The sequence below is a fragment of the Pteropus medius genome, unplaced genomic scaffold (assembly GCF_902729225.1).
Source record: "Pteropus medius unplaced genomic scaffold, Ma_sr-lr_union100, whole genome shotgun sequence".
NCBI classification, from domain to species: domain Eukaryota; kingdom Metazoa; phylum Chordata; class Mammalia; order Chiroptera; family Pteropodidae; genus Pteropus; species Pteropus medius.
The window spans coordinates 4,835,667-4,849,919 of NW_024349800.1; the positions used below are offsets into that span (position 1 = coordinate 4,835,667).

The 14,253-nt window shown below is 35.0% G+C and overlaps 1 protein-coding gene and 1 pseudogene across 2 annotated transcripts in view; one reads left to right on the forward strand and one right to left on the reverse strand.

Annotated features, from left to right (window-relative positions):
* Window positions 1-14,253, reverse strand: part of RAF1 (Raf-1 proto-oncogene, serine/threonine kinase) — a 54,632-nt gene that overhangs the window by 18,988 nt on the left and 21,391 nt on the right. The window contains exon 2 of one of the 2 annotated variants that reach the window (XM_039886768.1): window positions 3,456-3,690. In XM_039886768.1, the coding sequence (XP_039742702.1) occupies window positions 3,456-3,662 (207 nt within the window). In that variant the 5' untranslated portion in view covers window positions 3,663-3,690. Of the gene's footprint in view, window positions 1-3,455; window positions 3,691-14,253 lie in introns of those variants that run through there. The other variant, XM_039886770.1, reaches the window with a different exon arrangement.
* LOC120622564 (uncharacterized) lies at window positions 1,098-1,216 on the forward strand (annotated as a pseudogene).

Below are 14,253 nucleotides of genomic sequence, written 5' to 3' on the forward strand. Positions count from 1 at the left end.
AAGTATGAAACATCTGCATATGTCACATTATGCCACTACTCATAACGACCTTGAGGGAGAGGTGTCTGTATGTTAATTGGGGGAAAATATTTTTCAAAATAATACAAAGAGTAAGATTATTTAAAGGGTGGGGAACCTGAGAGACAGGGAGGGAGGGAGAAGAGGGAGAGAAGGGAGGGAGGGAGGGAAGGGGAGAGAGAGAGAATATATACACCTAGCTATTAATGTCAGGAAAGTGGCTGGGAGAGAGAAAATAATCAGCTTTCCCTTTACACCTTTCTAATTCGTTAGGTTTACAGAAATGTACGTGCACGCATGAACATCCACCAAAAAGAAAAATAAGCAGAATGCTCTATAAACAAACATGAGTTTTGCTGATCAAAATTTTCTATTTTGACCTAATAACTGATCTTCCTAAGAAAAATTCCATCTCATATGTACTTCCCACTAGTGAAAGCAAGCAGAAAGTAAAAGAAATTGAGCTTCTGCCCTGATATAAGGATAAACACCAATGCTAGTTTAAATAAATGTGTATAGCATTCCAAGTAGCTTTAGCAAAGTAAGGTCCTCTACATTTTTCTGTGCTTAATCCTCAAGAGCCAGGCAGGTACTCAGAGGCCTAGTAGAAAGTGTGAGTGCCCAGGGTGCTAATAATTGCAGCCATATAAAACTTTCAACTAAGATCTTAAGTTTTGATAAAAGCCCTATATATTTTGTTTTTAAAGTCAATAAAGTTAGTCAAAAGTAGGGCAACTAGAAGTCAGTATGGCCAGTAAGGAGAGCAGAATGTAAATCTACAGTGATTGCAAACTGTCTACAGTTGACTTCCCCTGTTGGGTGAAAGTGTGACAGCTGACAGTGGCCAACCCAGCCCGTTCCCAAAGGCAGGTGAGTGGATGTCTGTATTTTAAAGGTTTAAAATATTTTAAAACATTCATTTAAAATGTTCCATAACAAATTTATTTTAAAGTTCCTCAAAGTAGTGATACTCTTAGAAAGATTCCACTAACTTTCAGCTTTTCAGAAACAAAACTACTATGTAAAGTGAAATATAATGATCTGAACTGAACTATAAAGACTTTAAGAATGAGGACAATGTCTACAGCCAGGCTATCTTGAACAAGCCCAATCCTGTCTGATCTCAGAAGCTAAGCAGCGTCAGGCCTGGGTAGTACTTAGATGGGAGACCACCTAGGAAGACCAGGTGCTGTAGGCGTAAAAAATAAAAAAATAAGGGATTGTAAACTGACAAGGTTCCTGTAATCTGTGAGGTCGACCAAGGTTGTCTCACCTAAAAAAAAGAGGACAACAAAGAGTAATAAACGCACACTAACAGTATCATGACCTGCATCAAATAGTGTGCAGTACTGCTCTGAAAACTGCAAAGTGATTATCTGTGTTATACCATTAGTGTTCATTAAAAGTTAACAGATCCCAAGAGCTAGATGGTTCTTTGTCCTCTAATCTAGCAGGGTTCTCAAATGTGGTTGCCATTGGAATCATCCAAGGGGCTTGTGAAATACAGACTCCAACCTCTCCCCTCTAACACACCCAAAGATTCTGATTCAGTTAATTCTGAATGAAGCCTAGGAATCTGTATTTTAACCTGCTTGTCAAGTGGTTCTAATGGTCCTCAGCTATGGTCCAATCACTCATCATCATCATGATCATCATTATCATAACAGAGGAGAAGGGAGGGGAGGAGAAGAATGGCAGCAGTAACAGTCAGAGAGACATACGTTTATGAAACAAATGACAAGAAAAATTCAAAGAATAAGCAACTACCAATTATTACTTCTAAAATTAATTTAAATCAGATATACATCTTGTCATTCTCCTCTCTATAACTCCCCAAGGAGACATGTTGAAATCAGTTAAATCTGACTAATTTCTGGAGTCCACTAAGTAATGATGAGAGTTATTTTGAGTTTCAGCAGTGAAACAACCTAGGGATGACCAGAAACAGCTGACTGGTGGTACTGTCAGTCAAGTGACTCCTTTCTCCTTCAATGCTCCCCTGAAGCTGGGTGCCTGTTAAAAAAAACTGGTTCTTCCAGAGATAGATGATCCATCTCTGGTCAAAGAAATAGGAGAAACTAAATTTCTCAGCTAGAACCTTTCTATGAACTGTAGAAGAAATCAAGTTTTCAAATCCCTGGTTCCCAACTACCAACTGTGCTCAAATGAAGACTCTCAAGAACTACACAGACATAGAAAAAACTCAGAAATAATCATAGCTACCATTTTACTTATGAATTAGCCAATAAAATCAGCATGAGCCTCATTTCATAAAGGTCAGGAACATGAGACTCAAAATATTATGTAACCTGTCTAGATGACACAGCTAATAAAAGGAAATACAGGGGTTTAAATTTGGGCCTGGTTGTCTTAAAGGTCCATACACTTAACCATTATGCCAAACCAGGTTTACTAATCTCCCAGGCAAACTGGTAGTAGATGGGGATGGAGAAGATAGCCAAAATAACACCCAGAACAGCACCAGGTGGTCTTCAGCTTCCCATCACATTCACAAAAGAAGTATAAAGAAATTTATTAGTAAACTCGGGAGAATGAAACTGTTAGAAACCAACTGAGAAAACCTGGGACTGGACTTCTCAATCTCCGAATCTTGCCTCACCTAGTTACAAAGAATAAACACACTATACTGATTTTACACAAAGAATGAAGATAGGAAAAGGAGGAGGCATAGAATTTTTGAACTAAGGTTTTCTCAAATGTCCACTCAAATAAAATTAGCATAACTTCACTTTTTTGTTTCAACCAGGTGGGGTTTTTTCCCAGAATAATAAGAAACTTTTCTGAGCAGTAATTTCTTAGAAAAATTGGGAGTTTGTATCAGAAAACTGAGTGGCAGTGCCCTACCATGTCAATATAAATCTGTCACTGGTACTACAAAAATAAGCTCTGCGGAAATAACTTGCTAGTGCCAGCACTCTGAAAAGAAGACCCTATGATTTCTCAGCTACATCCAATTTTGCCCTGGGCCTATCAAATTTAACAATTTTTTTTTAGGTAACTTTATTTTCTTCTAAATACTTGATTGTAATAGCCAGAAAAAAAAAATTAAGTGAATATTTTGCTTTAATATTTAGAAGAAAATAATTTTAATTATTAACAAGGTAAGGGAGCTTTTCAAAAAAAGGTCTTTGAAATATAATCCCATAAAAATGTACTATTTGTTTGAATGAAGTGGTAGAAGACATTCCATTCCAGGAAAGCGTCATAACAGAAGGAAGGCCAAAGGTGGGAAAAAATAGGGGATGTGGAAGGAAAATAGCAATATAAAGCAATAAAATCTGCAACTGGAAAGCCAATTAATAAAGACCCTGAGTGACAGTGAAGATTTTGCCTGTTTATAAAGTAAGTAATATGATCCATGATGTTTTCTATAGGGGGATGAATGGCTAAATTTTCTGAGAGGAATGTTCACATACCACCGTTCTTTGCTTGTTTGGCAAGAAAACACGGATAGTATTGCTTGTCTTAGAAGAGTCCATAAGTTTGCCATCATCTGACGCCCGACGCTGATAGCCAAACTGCTGAACTATTGTGGGGGAAATGCAGCTGGGGCCATCGAACACTGTGTCTTTGAATCCAAAACCATTGCTGATCGTCTTCCAGGCCCCCTGTATGTGCTCCATTGATGCAGCTTACACAGTACTTAAAAACCTGGTAAAAAAGACAAATAATCATAATTCTAAAACAGAAGCAATTAATGCAACACAATATATAAAGTGTGAAAATAGTGATATTTGGCCTTCTTATAAGCGATATCTTGTGCTTAAATAATTTAATCAGAAAACTTCTATATGAGTATATTTCCATAAAACATTTCATAGATAACTCAAAAATTAGCAAAGTGGGGACTAAAGATCAAAAGACTTATCAAGGGTTGGATATACCACAAGTTAAAAGCGAACCTGAAACATGAGCCAGGTCTCCTGACTTTTACTTTAATACTTTTTCAATTAAATTTCTCTTCTTTGGTTATTGTATATTAAGTATGAGCAACTATTCTTAAGTATGAGTAACATATCAGCACTATGAGAAATTTTTAAAAGTGTAAGCCATAATTTTGTTTTCAAGGAAGGAAATTAGTGCTTCTAGAATGTAACAGACATTTTATAAATTATCTCATTTAATTTGTTTAAGAATCCAAAAGATTTTAAATCCCTTCCTCCATGCACCCTTTATTTTTTAAATAAATAAGGAACAGAAAAATCATGCTACTTGCCCAAGTATACCAAGGTGATACGTAAAATAACCAGATTCTATATCTGTTTAAATTTAAAGCTCATGAACTTTCCACCAGAGTTCAGTTTTGGTAAGAAACAAAACTTATAAACGGAAGCAAGCAGAGACAATCATCTAACTAAAAATAACCAAACGTTTTAATTAGGCCAAAGGAAGTCCACAGATAGTCATACAATGATAGTAAGTCAGATACTCTGCAGTGAGGACATAATGTGTGCTCTGGCATTGACTGGGGATCAGCAACCATGCAGAACAGAAGTCAGAGGTTTGTTTCCTCCTTTAGAAAACGGTGAAGTTGACAAGGAATCCCATCCTTTTCAAGCCTTCCTCCTTCAGAAACTTCTGTCTTATTAACAATATCTACCATTTACTAGGTGCTACTATTATGAGGCAGTAATACTGCATATGTTCCACTCATATTATCCAACCTAATCCTTAGAGTGATACTCTAGACAGGAATTACATCCTCATGTTACAGCTGCTTTAAGTGGCAGAGCTGGAATTCAAAACAGGCAGCTTTGACTCCAGAATCCTATCTTCTCATATATAATACATTTAATCAGAGCTGAATGGCCTAGAATTAAAAACCATTCAATTCAAAATTCTTGTTTTCAACCAAAAGTTTCTGTCTGAATACCCACTATGTGCTAATAAATAAGCTCTTTCTCACATCACATGTCTGAATCAAGAAGGGGTGATAGATATTAACTATTTTTAGGTGACAGTTGAGAAAACCAAAGAGCTTTAGAGAGTTACTCAAGATCACAACATGGCTTTACTCTCAACTTTTTTGGAGACTACGGTAATAACTTAAAATTTTTAAATGTTCTTAAAGATTGATCTAGTAATTCAATTCTACTATAGGAATTTATCCTACAGAAGTATAAGTGTATAAAGATATTTGTATGAGCATCTTCATTACAGTATTGTTCATATCCTTGAAAAATTGAAAAAAGACCAAATACCTAACAATAGAGAATTGTTAATAGCCATGTGATAAATGAAGTAGATCTGTGTGTGCACAAATGCGAAAAAGCTATCCAAGACAAAACTGAAAAGTATAGCTTGAACTTTTTCAATATTAATCTAGAAAGAAGGAAGAAGATCTAGAATCACAGGTGAGAAAATCTGGACTAATAAACAAGTATCAACTGATTATTTGAGCAGAATTGTGAGAAATCTTTACTTCTTATATATTACCTTCTTCTTGCTTTTTTATATTTTACTATTACATTATAAACTTCTATAAGCCTATTTTATTTCTGTAATGGGGAGGGGTGGGACAAGATCCCATAGCCTTCAAAGTGGAAGGGCCATGATACACTGCCTCCACTCCTGGTGCTTAAACCTGAGCCCTGACGTACCTAACTCTATCCCTCAGTTACCATGAGGTCACTTTTTAGGGGCACCTACATCTCCTATTTTCCTTAGATCTTTTTTAGCAACTAAAGAGGAAGAGATGAAAAAGTTTACAACCAGATGAGAGAAAAAGATGAAAGAGAAAATTTATCTGAACATCTCACTAGCCTGAAATGATGTGGCTCCTATGATCTACAGATAAAAAGCAACCAGAGCAATTTAAAAAATGCAACTCATCGTGTCCCTCCCTTTTAAGACTCAGAATAAAAGTTAAAATCCTTTTTGAACATGCCAAGCTTCATACTTCGGGACTTCTGAACTTCTTATTCCCTTCACCTAGAAGGCTGAAACCTCCAGAAACAAGCAAGTTGGCCTTTTCCCATCCTTAAGGTCTTCACCTAAAAGATCTCTTTAGAGACGCTTTCCTAGCTCCCCTAGCCCTATCAAATAAATAATTGTCTTATTTTCTTCATGGCACTTCTTACTATAATATGTTAAACTGTTTACAGATTCTGGTCAGTACCCCACCCCTCCTTCAGTTTCATTAGGGCAAAGCTCTGCCAATCTTGTTCACTGCTGTATTTTTAGTCCTAAATACAGTACCTAGAACATGAAAACATATATATATTTATGAAATGAATTAAGTTAGCAACCAGAATAATGCTGCAAAACTATAATTCTTGTAATAGAAAAGACCTAGTAAATGTGAATTGAATCTCCATTTGGTAGTACACCTTTAAAAAATATCTGCCATTCAGCAAAAGACAAACTACAATAAAGTAAATTCTGTATTTAACTGTGAGGGAAGACTATATTATATAACCTATTGGCTAAAGAACCCCTCATAAAACTTGAATGTAGCTTAAATCCAAAAACGTTGTTATTTTATAATGAATTCTAAGTCTTATAGGCATTTAAAAAATAAGTGTCGGTGCTTAGTAGAGAACATACTGCAGTAACTGTTAAAAAGTAACAAAAGCAAACCTACGTTAATTCTCAAGTTTTAGATTATTTATAATTCATAATTTTTTTCCTATGCTACATCGAGACCACTTACAGGCTAAGCAATATGCTAAGTCAGTGCTTTCCAATCTTTTTCACATCAACAAAATGATATTTGTAAGGCATGCTGAGGTAAGCAGACAAGCCCAGGAAGGCCAAGGACCCTACCAGTTGTCCCGGGGCTGATGAGTACACCTCTAACCTGTTTATCACATAGGAAGCTCTATGCTAGGGTATTCTTTAATCAAGGGTACATATCAGAAAACAAGAAAGACACTATCTTCCAAAAACCATATAACAGCAACATACTTCAATCTTAAATGGAGACACTCAGAAGCCCCATTTAAACTACTCTTAAATGTAAATGTAAAAACAAAAAAAAAGTAAATGGAGATGTAACATAAATGTAAATCTAACTCTAGTATTGTGATCTCTCCCTCTAATCTGTTGACTAAATGCTCCAAGTCAAAAAATATATACACTTAGAGACATACTGCAACTAAACAGTCCAAAGTAGAAATCAGCTTCTGAATGTGAAAGATCTTTCAAAGTTCTAAAGGAAAGTTTCAAAAGAAATAAATTATCTTATGAATGGAGAAATTCACTATGTTGGAAAAAATCAATCATTTAAAAAGATATACATATCTCCCTTTAAAGGATTGCTATTCCTAATATACAAAGAACTCCTGAAAATTAATAAGATGAAAAATGCCACAGGAAAAAAAACAAGGAATTAAATTCATAGAAGAGAAACACAAAGTCCACAAACGTGTATATATACATTTGAGATGCAAATTTTCAAAATAAAACACTATTTTTAATATCAAACTTAGAAAAAGTAAAAGATTGAAAACACCCATCACAAGCACTTGAGGAAATCTACCTCTCATTATACTTGCTAGTAGAAGTATAAACCACAACAGTCTAACAATTTAATAGTGCCTATTAACTATTTAAAGACTTACATTCACATACCATTTGACAGACTAGCCTTCAAGATTATAAAAAAAAAAACCCCAGCACTACAAAAATACACAGGAATATTTTTACTGCACCATTGTTTGTTAATATCAATAAACTGTGAACTACTTGAGAGCCAAAGCCGTGGAACTAAACTAGAACAATTTAAAGCAAGACTGGTTTACAAAAACAAGCTAAAGGTTTAATTTAAAGAATATATATCTAGACTTTTTTGTCTAGAAAAATTATCTAAAGTTATGAAAAACCCTATTTTGTTTTCCCTGAGCCAACTTTTTTAAAAAGAAACTTGTAAGCTTTAAATAGCGAGTATTTTAAACTTTCATATTTAAGCAGAAAAACTATTGGACATCACTGCTTAAACTGTAAATTATTTCCATAATGTAAGAATGGAGCTAATGTCATCTGTCACCAATACATTTTAAATACTTTAGAAGACTTTACATGTTGTATAGTATCAAAAGTAAACCAAACATTAAGAAAAAAAATAAATTTAAAATGTTCATGAAATGTTCATAGTTCTTGGTATTCAACCCTTACATAAAGGTATGTTTTCAAAAGAGGATTGTTAAATATGCCATCTGAAGATAACTCTACTAATGAAAAGTTTATATGGAATCCAACTGTAAAAGTGCAATGATAAAAAAAAATCCTTTTTTAAGTAACTGTTCACATATACAAAATAGTAGCTTTATTATTATAAAATTCACTGATCTTAAACACTTAATTTGGTGAAATAGTCTGAGAATTTGTATTCTACAGACTAAACATTTACCTTTTAGAAGAACAGACATGGCATATTCATAATTTCATGTATTGTGATAGCTATATTCCTATAAATTATTTAGGAAGCCTACGATTTATTTCATATGAATTATTCTAGCCTATTCTAGAATTCAGGTTCCAAGCTGCTTCCTTCTGCACTCCAGACACCTTCCCCTACCCACCCCATCCCTAGCATCAAAGAACACCTCAGAAATCAAAAAACCTAGATCCTATCCTACTCTGCTTTCCCTACTTTGGCTACACTAAAGAATTGCCACAATGGGCCTAACCACAAAGTCCGTCTCTGAAAGACACTAGGGTATGGATATCTGACTCATTAACTGCTAGCTTTCTCAGCTTTTTGTAGTCACCCACTCTATATTTGTAAATCATGAGTTCATCTAAATTTCTCTGAATTTATTACTTCTAGCCAACATTATTTCTGAGGGAGGGAGGTTCCATAGATTCCATAGTTTCATCAAAAAGTTTGCCTTTTATTGGCTTCATGCTTCATCCTGCCATACCGGAGTTGGAAGACATGTTGTTCACTTTAGTCACACACTCTAAACTCTTTCCAAAGCTTTATTTTTCTATACCAAAATGTCCATCTTTACTATCATAGTTCATAAATGAAAATAACCTCATTTATTCTCTACATGAATATTCCTTTTTAGAAATATAGAGATCTATCAAGTTTCTATATCTAAGTTAAAAGACGGTTTTATAAATTTTAAATAGTGCTGAGCTTAGACGAAAACAAATAACTATAGTAGAAAGACACACAGCCCTGAATTATGCAGCAGGGGACTGAAGAGTCAGAGGCCAAGCCCCTGAACAATCTGATAGACTCTATCTTGAGATCCATTTCAGTTGCCTTCTTTGGGCCTTTTTTGTGGTATAACTAAAATAGCATCCAATAGGGTTTCAAACAAAGACCGAGTAGGTACCTTCTTCTTTATAATGAACAGTTTTTTCAGGGAAGACTTAAAAAACTCAAGTCTTTTTTCCTAGAGTACAACTCAGCACTTTTTCAAACTATGGGGTATGACCCATTTCATTACTGGTCAGGAAACCATTTTAGTGAATCATGGCCAGCTTTCTTAAAAATAAGAATAGAATGTATCTCACATAGTACAAGTAAGTACTATTTTGAGAAATCTTTGATTCAGGTACATACACATAATAAAATGTATTTCCTAGTGTGGATCATCACTAAGTTTGAAAGCTACTGTATATAATTCTAAAGCCCAGAATCCCTAGGAGAGCTTGCATAGATTTCCAAAGGCATTTATCTACACAATATATATCTTCCTGTGCTTGAATGATCATTTTTTTTTAAGGATCCATCTAGTCTTAAAGTGTCTTTATTAGTTCTACCAATGAACTCTCAAGATGTGCTAATTCCACCTTACATTACATTTAAAAAGTCATTTCCCCTACTTCATGTAATTCTTTCAGTTTCATGTATTTCATTGCTATGTGGGCTCAAAAAAACTCTGTATATTAAGTTTTCATTCTTTTCTGAGGTACCATTAGTTATTTTGTGACTTTATTTATCATTCAAATTTACTGTGAAGATCTCTAATGACAGAGACAGTAACCTGATACCATTCTTTTAGGTTACATGGTCCATTAACTTCATATGAAATTTTTAAGGCATGGAACTTATCTACCCGTGGTTCTCACATTATACTGTCTCATTTACCAAATTATTTTTGCCCTATGTTGACTTCTTTTACCTCTCTCTAAATAGCTCTTCCTCTACTTTTCTCATTTACTGCTTCTTATAATGATCTTTGTTACTATGGGGCCTCCATTTCCTGCCTGCTAAGATGATGTTCTCTTCTGCTTTCAAATAAAATACCGGATCAGAGTGTGGTGTTAACTCTATTTCAATGAACTTAATGCAGATTCCCTCCCCAATTTAAATCTTTCTCCAAAATATACACAACAAAGATTGTAGTACGCATTTGTCTTACAACTTTTTTTCCTTGCTCTTCTAAATGGTTTGAGAGAGCAAGTCTTTGTACAGTACAAAAACCTTAAAAGGTACAAAGTGCGTTTGTGGAAGGAAGTCTTTATTTGAAGGCAGGCCCTCAGCAGAATTCTGTATGCTTCTATTGAGGCTTTAGGTCCTCTGTGATGTTTTTCAGTTAAAGCACCTGAAATTCTCCCTCATAAAGCCTCCCCTCTTTGCTCCCTATTCATAATTTATTACTCCCTCCTCTTTTTCATATTTATATTATTCATATATATTAACAGCACTTGTACTGTAATTATTTATGTACATGTCTGTCTGCTTCCCTGCCTGTTCCTTGAAGATGGTCTACATGCCTTCTTTGTTCTCCCAGAACATAGCATGACGCCTGACCCACAGGAATTATTCGACCAAGACTTCAAAACCAATGGAATGGCAGGTGTAAGAGCCACAATATATTAACTATTAAAATTTATGTAAATTAAGAAAATGGCTATTTTTAAGATGTAATATAAAATTATAAGCAGCATCCATTAAAAAATACAAATATTTAACAAAGACTGCTTGGCTATCTAAACAATAACAATAGTGGTTTGCTCTCTATTTTGACACCTGCCAAAACTCACTAGACAACAAGGTATGTCCACCAAAAAATAAATTTCTTAAAATTCTGTACCAAGCAGCAACAATAATGATATTGAGTCCTTCACATTTTAGTATGTACGTAATGTTTCAGTTCTTTACATACAGTATCTCATTTAATCTTCCCAACAACTCTATGAGAAAGACTATTATTCTGATTTTGGAGATTAGGAAACAGAGGAGCAAAAAGGTTAAATGAAATTGTCCAAGGTTACATAAAAAGATAGAGAACTTAGATTACTGACTGAACATCTAAGGTGAAAAGCAGTTGCAAGTTTTACCAAGGTTTTATCACACCACCATTCTTTATTCTTAAGGTAGATAAGATCAGTGTATTTGTGGGACAAGCTAATGCTTAGATGAAGTACCAGATTTCAACCTTGTGGCTGCCTGCTCTAGCTTCCTCATAGCTGGCTCTTTCCTTCCACTCTGGTAACTTTTTAAAAATTATACTTTTATTTAAAATATTACATAATAAGAATTAAATATGGGGAGAAGGATAAAGCAAAAAAGTTACCCATAACCTTACTCATCCTAACACTTTTTTTTAATATCATCTTCTAATATTAAAACAATACATGGATGGATATCAGTTCAAAATCTACCCCCACCTTTTATTAGCTGTTGGTCTTCTGCATAATTGCTTAACTTCCCCCACGACAATTTTCTCACTCAATCACTCATACAATAGAAATTACTGAGTACCTACTATGCACCAGGAACTGTTCTAGATGCTTGGGTTGAGCCAACACTTGGAAGTCAGAGATTTTGACTTGCAAATAGCTGGGAAAACAGCCAGCAAAAACCTTAACGCAGGAGTGTACTGTGTACAAGGAATAGCAAAGAGATCGTAAAGTTCAGTGAAGTGAGAGTACAGTTGGGGAGAGGAGGGACAATGCAAATAACATACTGCCTTGTAGGTCACTCACGGTAAGGACTTTGCCTCTTACTGAGTGAAACGAGAAGCCAAAGCCTTGGAAAGGTTTTGAGCAGAAGAGACACAATATGCCTTAGGTCTTAAAAAGACTGCTCCAGCTACTATATTGCAAATAAAATACATAAATAGATATATAATTATGGAGGAGTTCAGAAGATGTCTGGGCTGAAGAATTAACTGTAAAAAAAAGGGATAATACTTCATTGACTTATGAAAATTGTTCAATTAATATTTGTAAGGCACTTAGTACTGTAATATTAGAAATGATATTGTTATAGTTTTTGCCTTACAATAGGACATCCAACATAGGAAATGAGACAGGGTAGAAATTCAGCCCATGCTTCATTGACTAAGCCATGTACGTGGAACACAACAGACACCGTCAGCCTGGAGGAAGGGGATTCCTAATTTACATGAAGCGGGTAGTCCCGCTAGCTGAGTTATGGACCTTTCACTATTTGATCATGGTGTCTCTGGAGTTAGCTGTTGCCTTAATCCTAGTCCATCTGTATGCACAATCACATTCTTGAGTCAAGTTCTATGCTACATTATGTTTCCAATTTAATTTTAAATATTTGATAATTATTTGCCTAATACTCCTATGTTGGGTGTAATTTATTCTTACCTGTTTTTAAGTTACACATTTTTTCAAATTTTAAAATCTCTGAAATCAGAACACGCCTTACAAAACAATGGTGTACCTCATTTGTCCTAACAGAGAACCTGAAATAAACAACTTCAAGAATATAGGTATTTTGCTTAACAACCTAGGCAGGGGATTACTGGGTCAAAAGGTAAGAATTATGTATGAGTACTGTTACTATCATGTTTTTAATATTTTTAAGTTGGCCTAGGTGAATTTTTGTTTTTAAGATAAGCTTATTTTCTGAAGCAATGTGTCACTATCAATTTTCTCCGATTTTTGGGGGTAGGGAGGGATAACCCGGAAAAGGCGGGTTGGTGCTACTTCAACTTCTTAGAAGTAACAAAGGGTTCTAAAAGTTTAGAAAGGGTAAAGATACAGGTTGATAAAGGCAACACCAGTGGGTGTAACTTTTAAAAGAATTTCACATCGGGTCAGCTTTCTAACTGCAGGTTACATAGTGAGTAAGATTATTTTGTTTTTTATACTCCTTCAAAGAAAAGTATAACTCAACAGCCTAGTAGCTAAGATCTCTCTGAAACACTTCCAATAAAGCCCAATATCTTTTATTCCCAGAAAGTTAAAATAGAAGGCCTCTAGACTAGGGTACAGTTCAGAACATGGATGCCATTCTGAAAACTATGTTAATTGAATGCTTGAATGCAGAGACCAACAGCCTTTCCATAGCTGGGCAACCAGGCTCGAAGAAGCTGACATGAGTTCCCCTACCTTAAAATGAAGCTCAAAGATAAACCTAATCCAAGCAAAGATCCCAATCAGCTGTTTAATCCTATCCTTTTAAAAATAAGCAGACTGCCAAAGATTACCAGACTTTTGAGGAAAGCCCCTAACATGAGTGATAAAGACCAAAACACAGAGGAAAAAGCTTAACTGGATGACTTGAGCTATCAGATTAACTGGAGTTATCAAAACAGAGCTCCTCAAACACCTAGCACATTAAATTTTATAACAATAGAGAACTAGATTATATACACTTCTAGAGAAAAAAAATACAAAGGACCAGGAATCAGAATGGCTTCAAATCTCTCAACATTAAAAGCTAGAATGGAAAAAAGCCTTCTAAATTCTGAAGGAAAATTATCTCCAATTTAGAATAATCAATAAAACTATCAATAAACGGAGTAGGAATATATTTTCTGACATTCGTAGTTACAAAAATTTTACCCTTCTTGATCTCTTTCTTAAGGAATTTGTCACATGCATAAGAAATCGAGCAAGAAAAAGACTTGGAATATAGAAAATAGGGCATTATCACTGAAAAGAAGCAAAGGAAATCCCCCTAAAGGTCAAAGGAGGGAAATCCCTGAATGACAAGTATGCATCAGAGAAGAGAATCCATAATTATGTGACCCTTTCTAGCAACCTCAAACCACCACCAGTAATACTTACCTACATAATGGCTTTTTCTTTTCTTTAGAGAGGAAAAGAGGGAGGGAGGGAAAAAAAGAGAGGGTGAGGGTGAGTGAGAGAGAGAGAAAGAGATGAGAAGGAAACAGCTCACATTTTTTTTAAGTTTTATATGGTTCTATACCCCTTCAAGTACATTCTTCCTTGTAGAAGGAGTGGTCAGACTTGTGCTGAGATATTCTAGCTGGTTGAACAACCTGAACAGTCTAGCAGCACAGGGTATCTCCAAGGCATGAGCCCTACAAA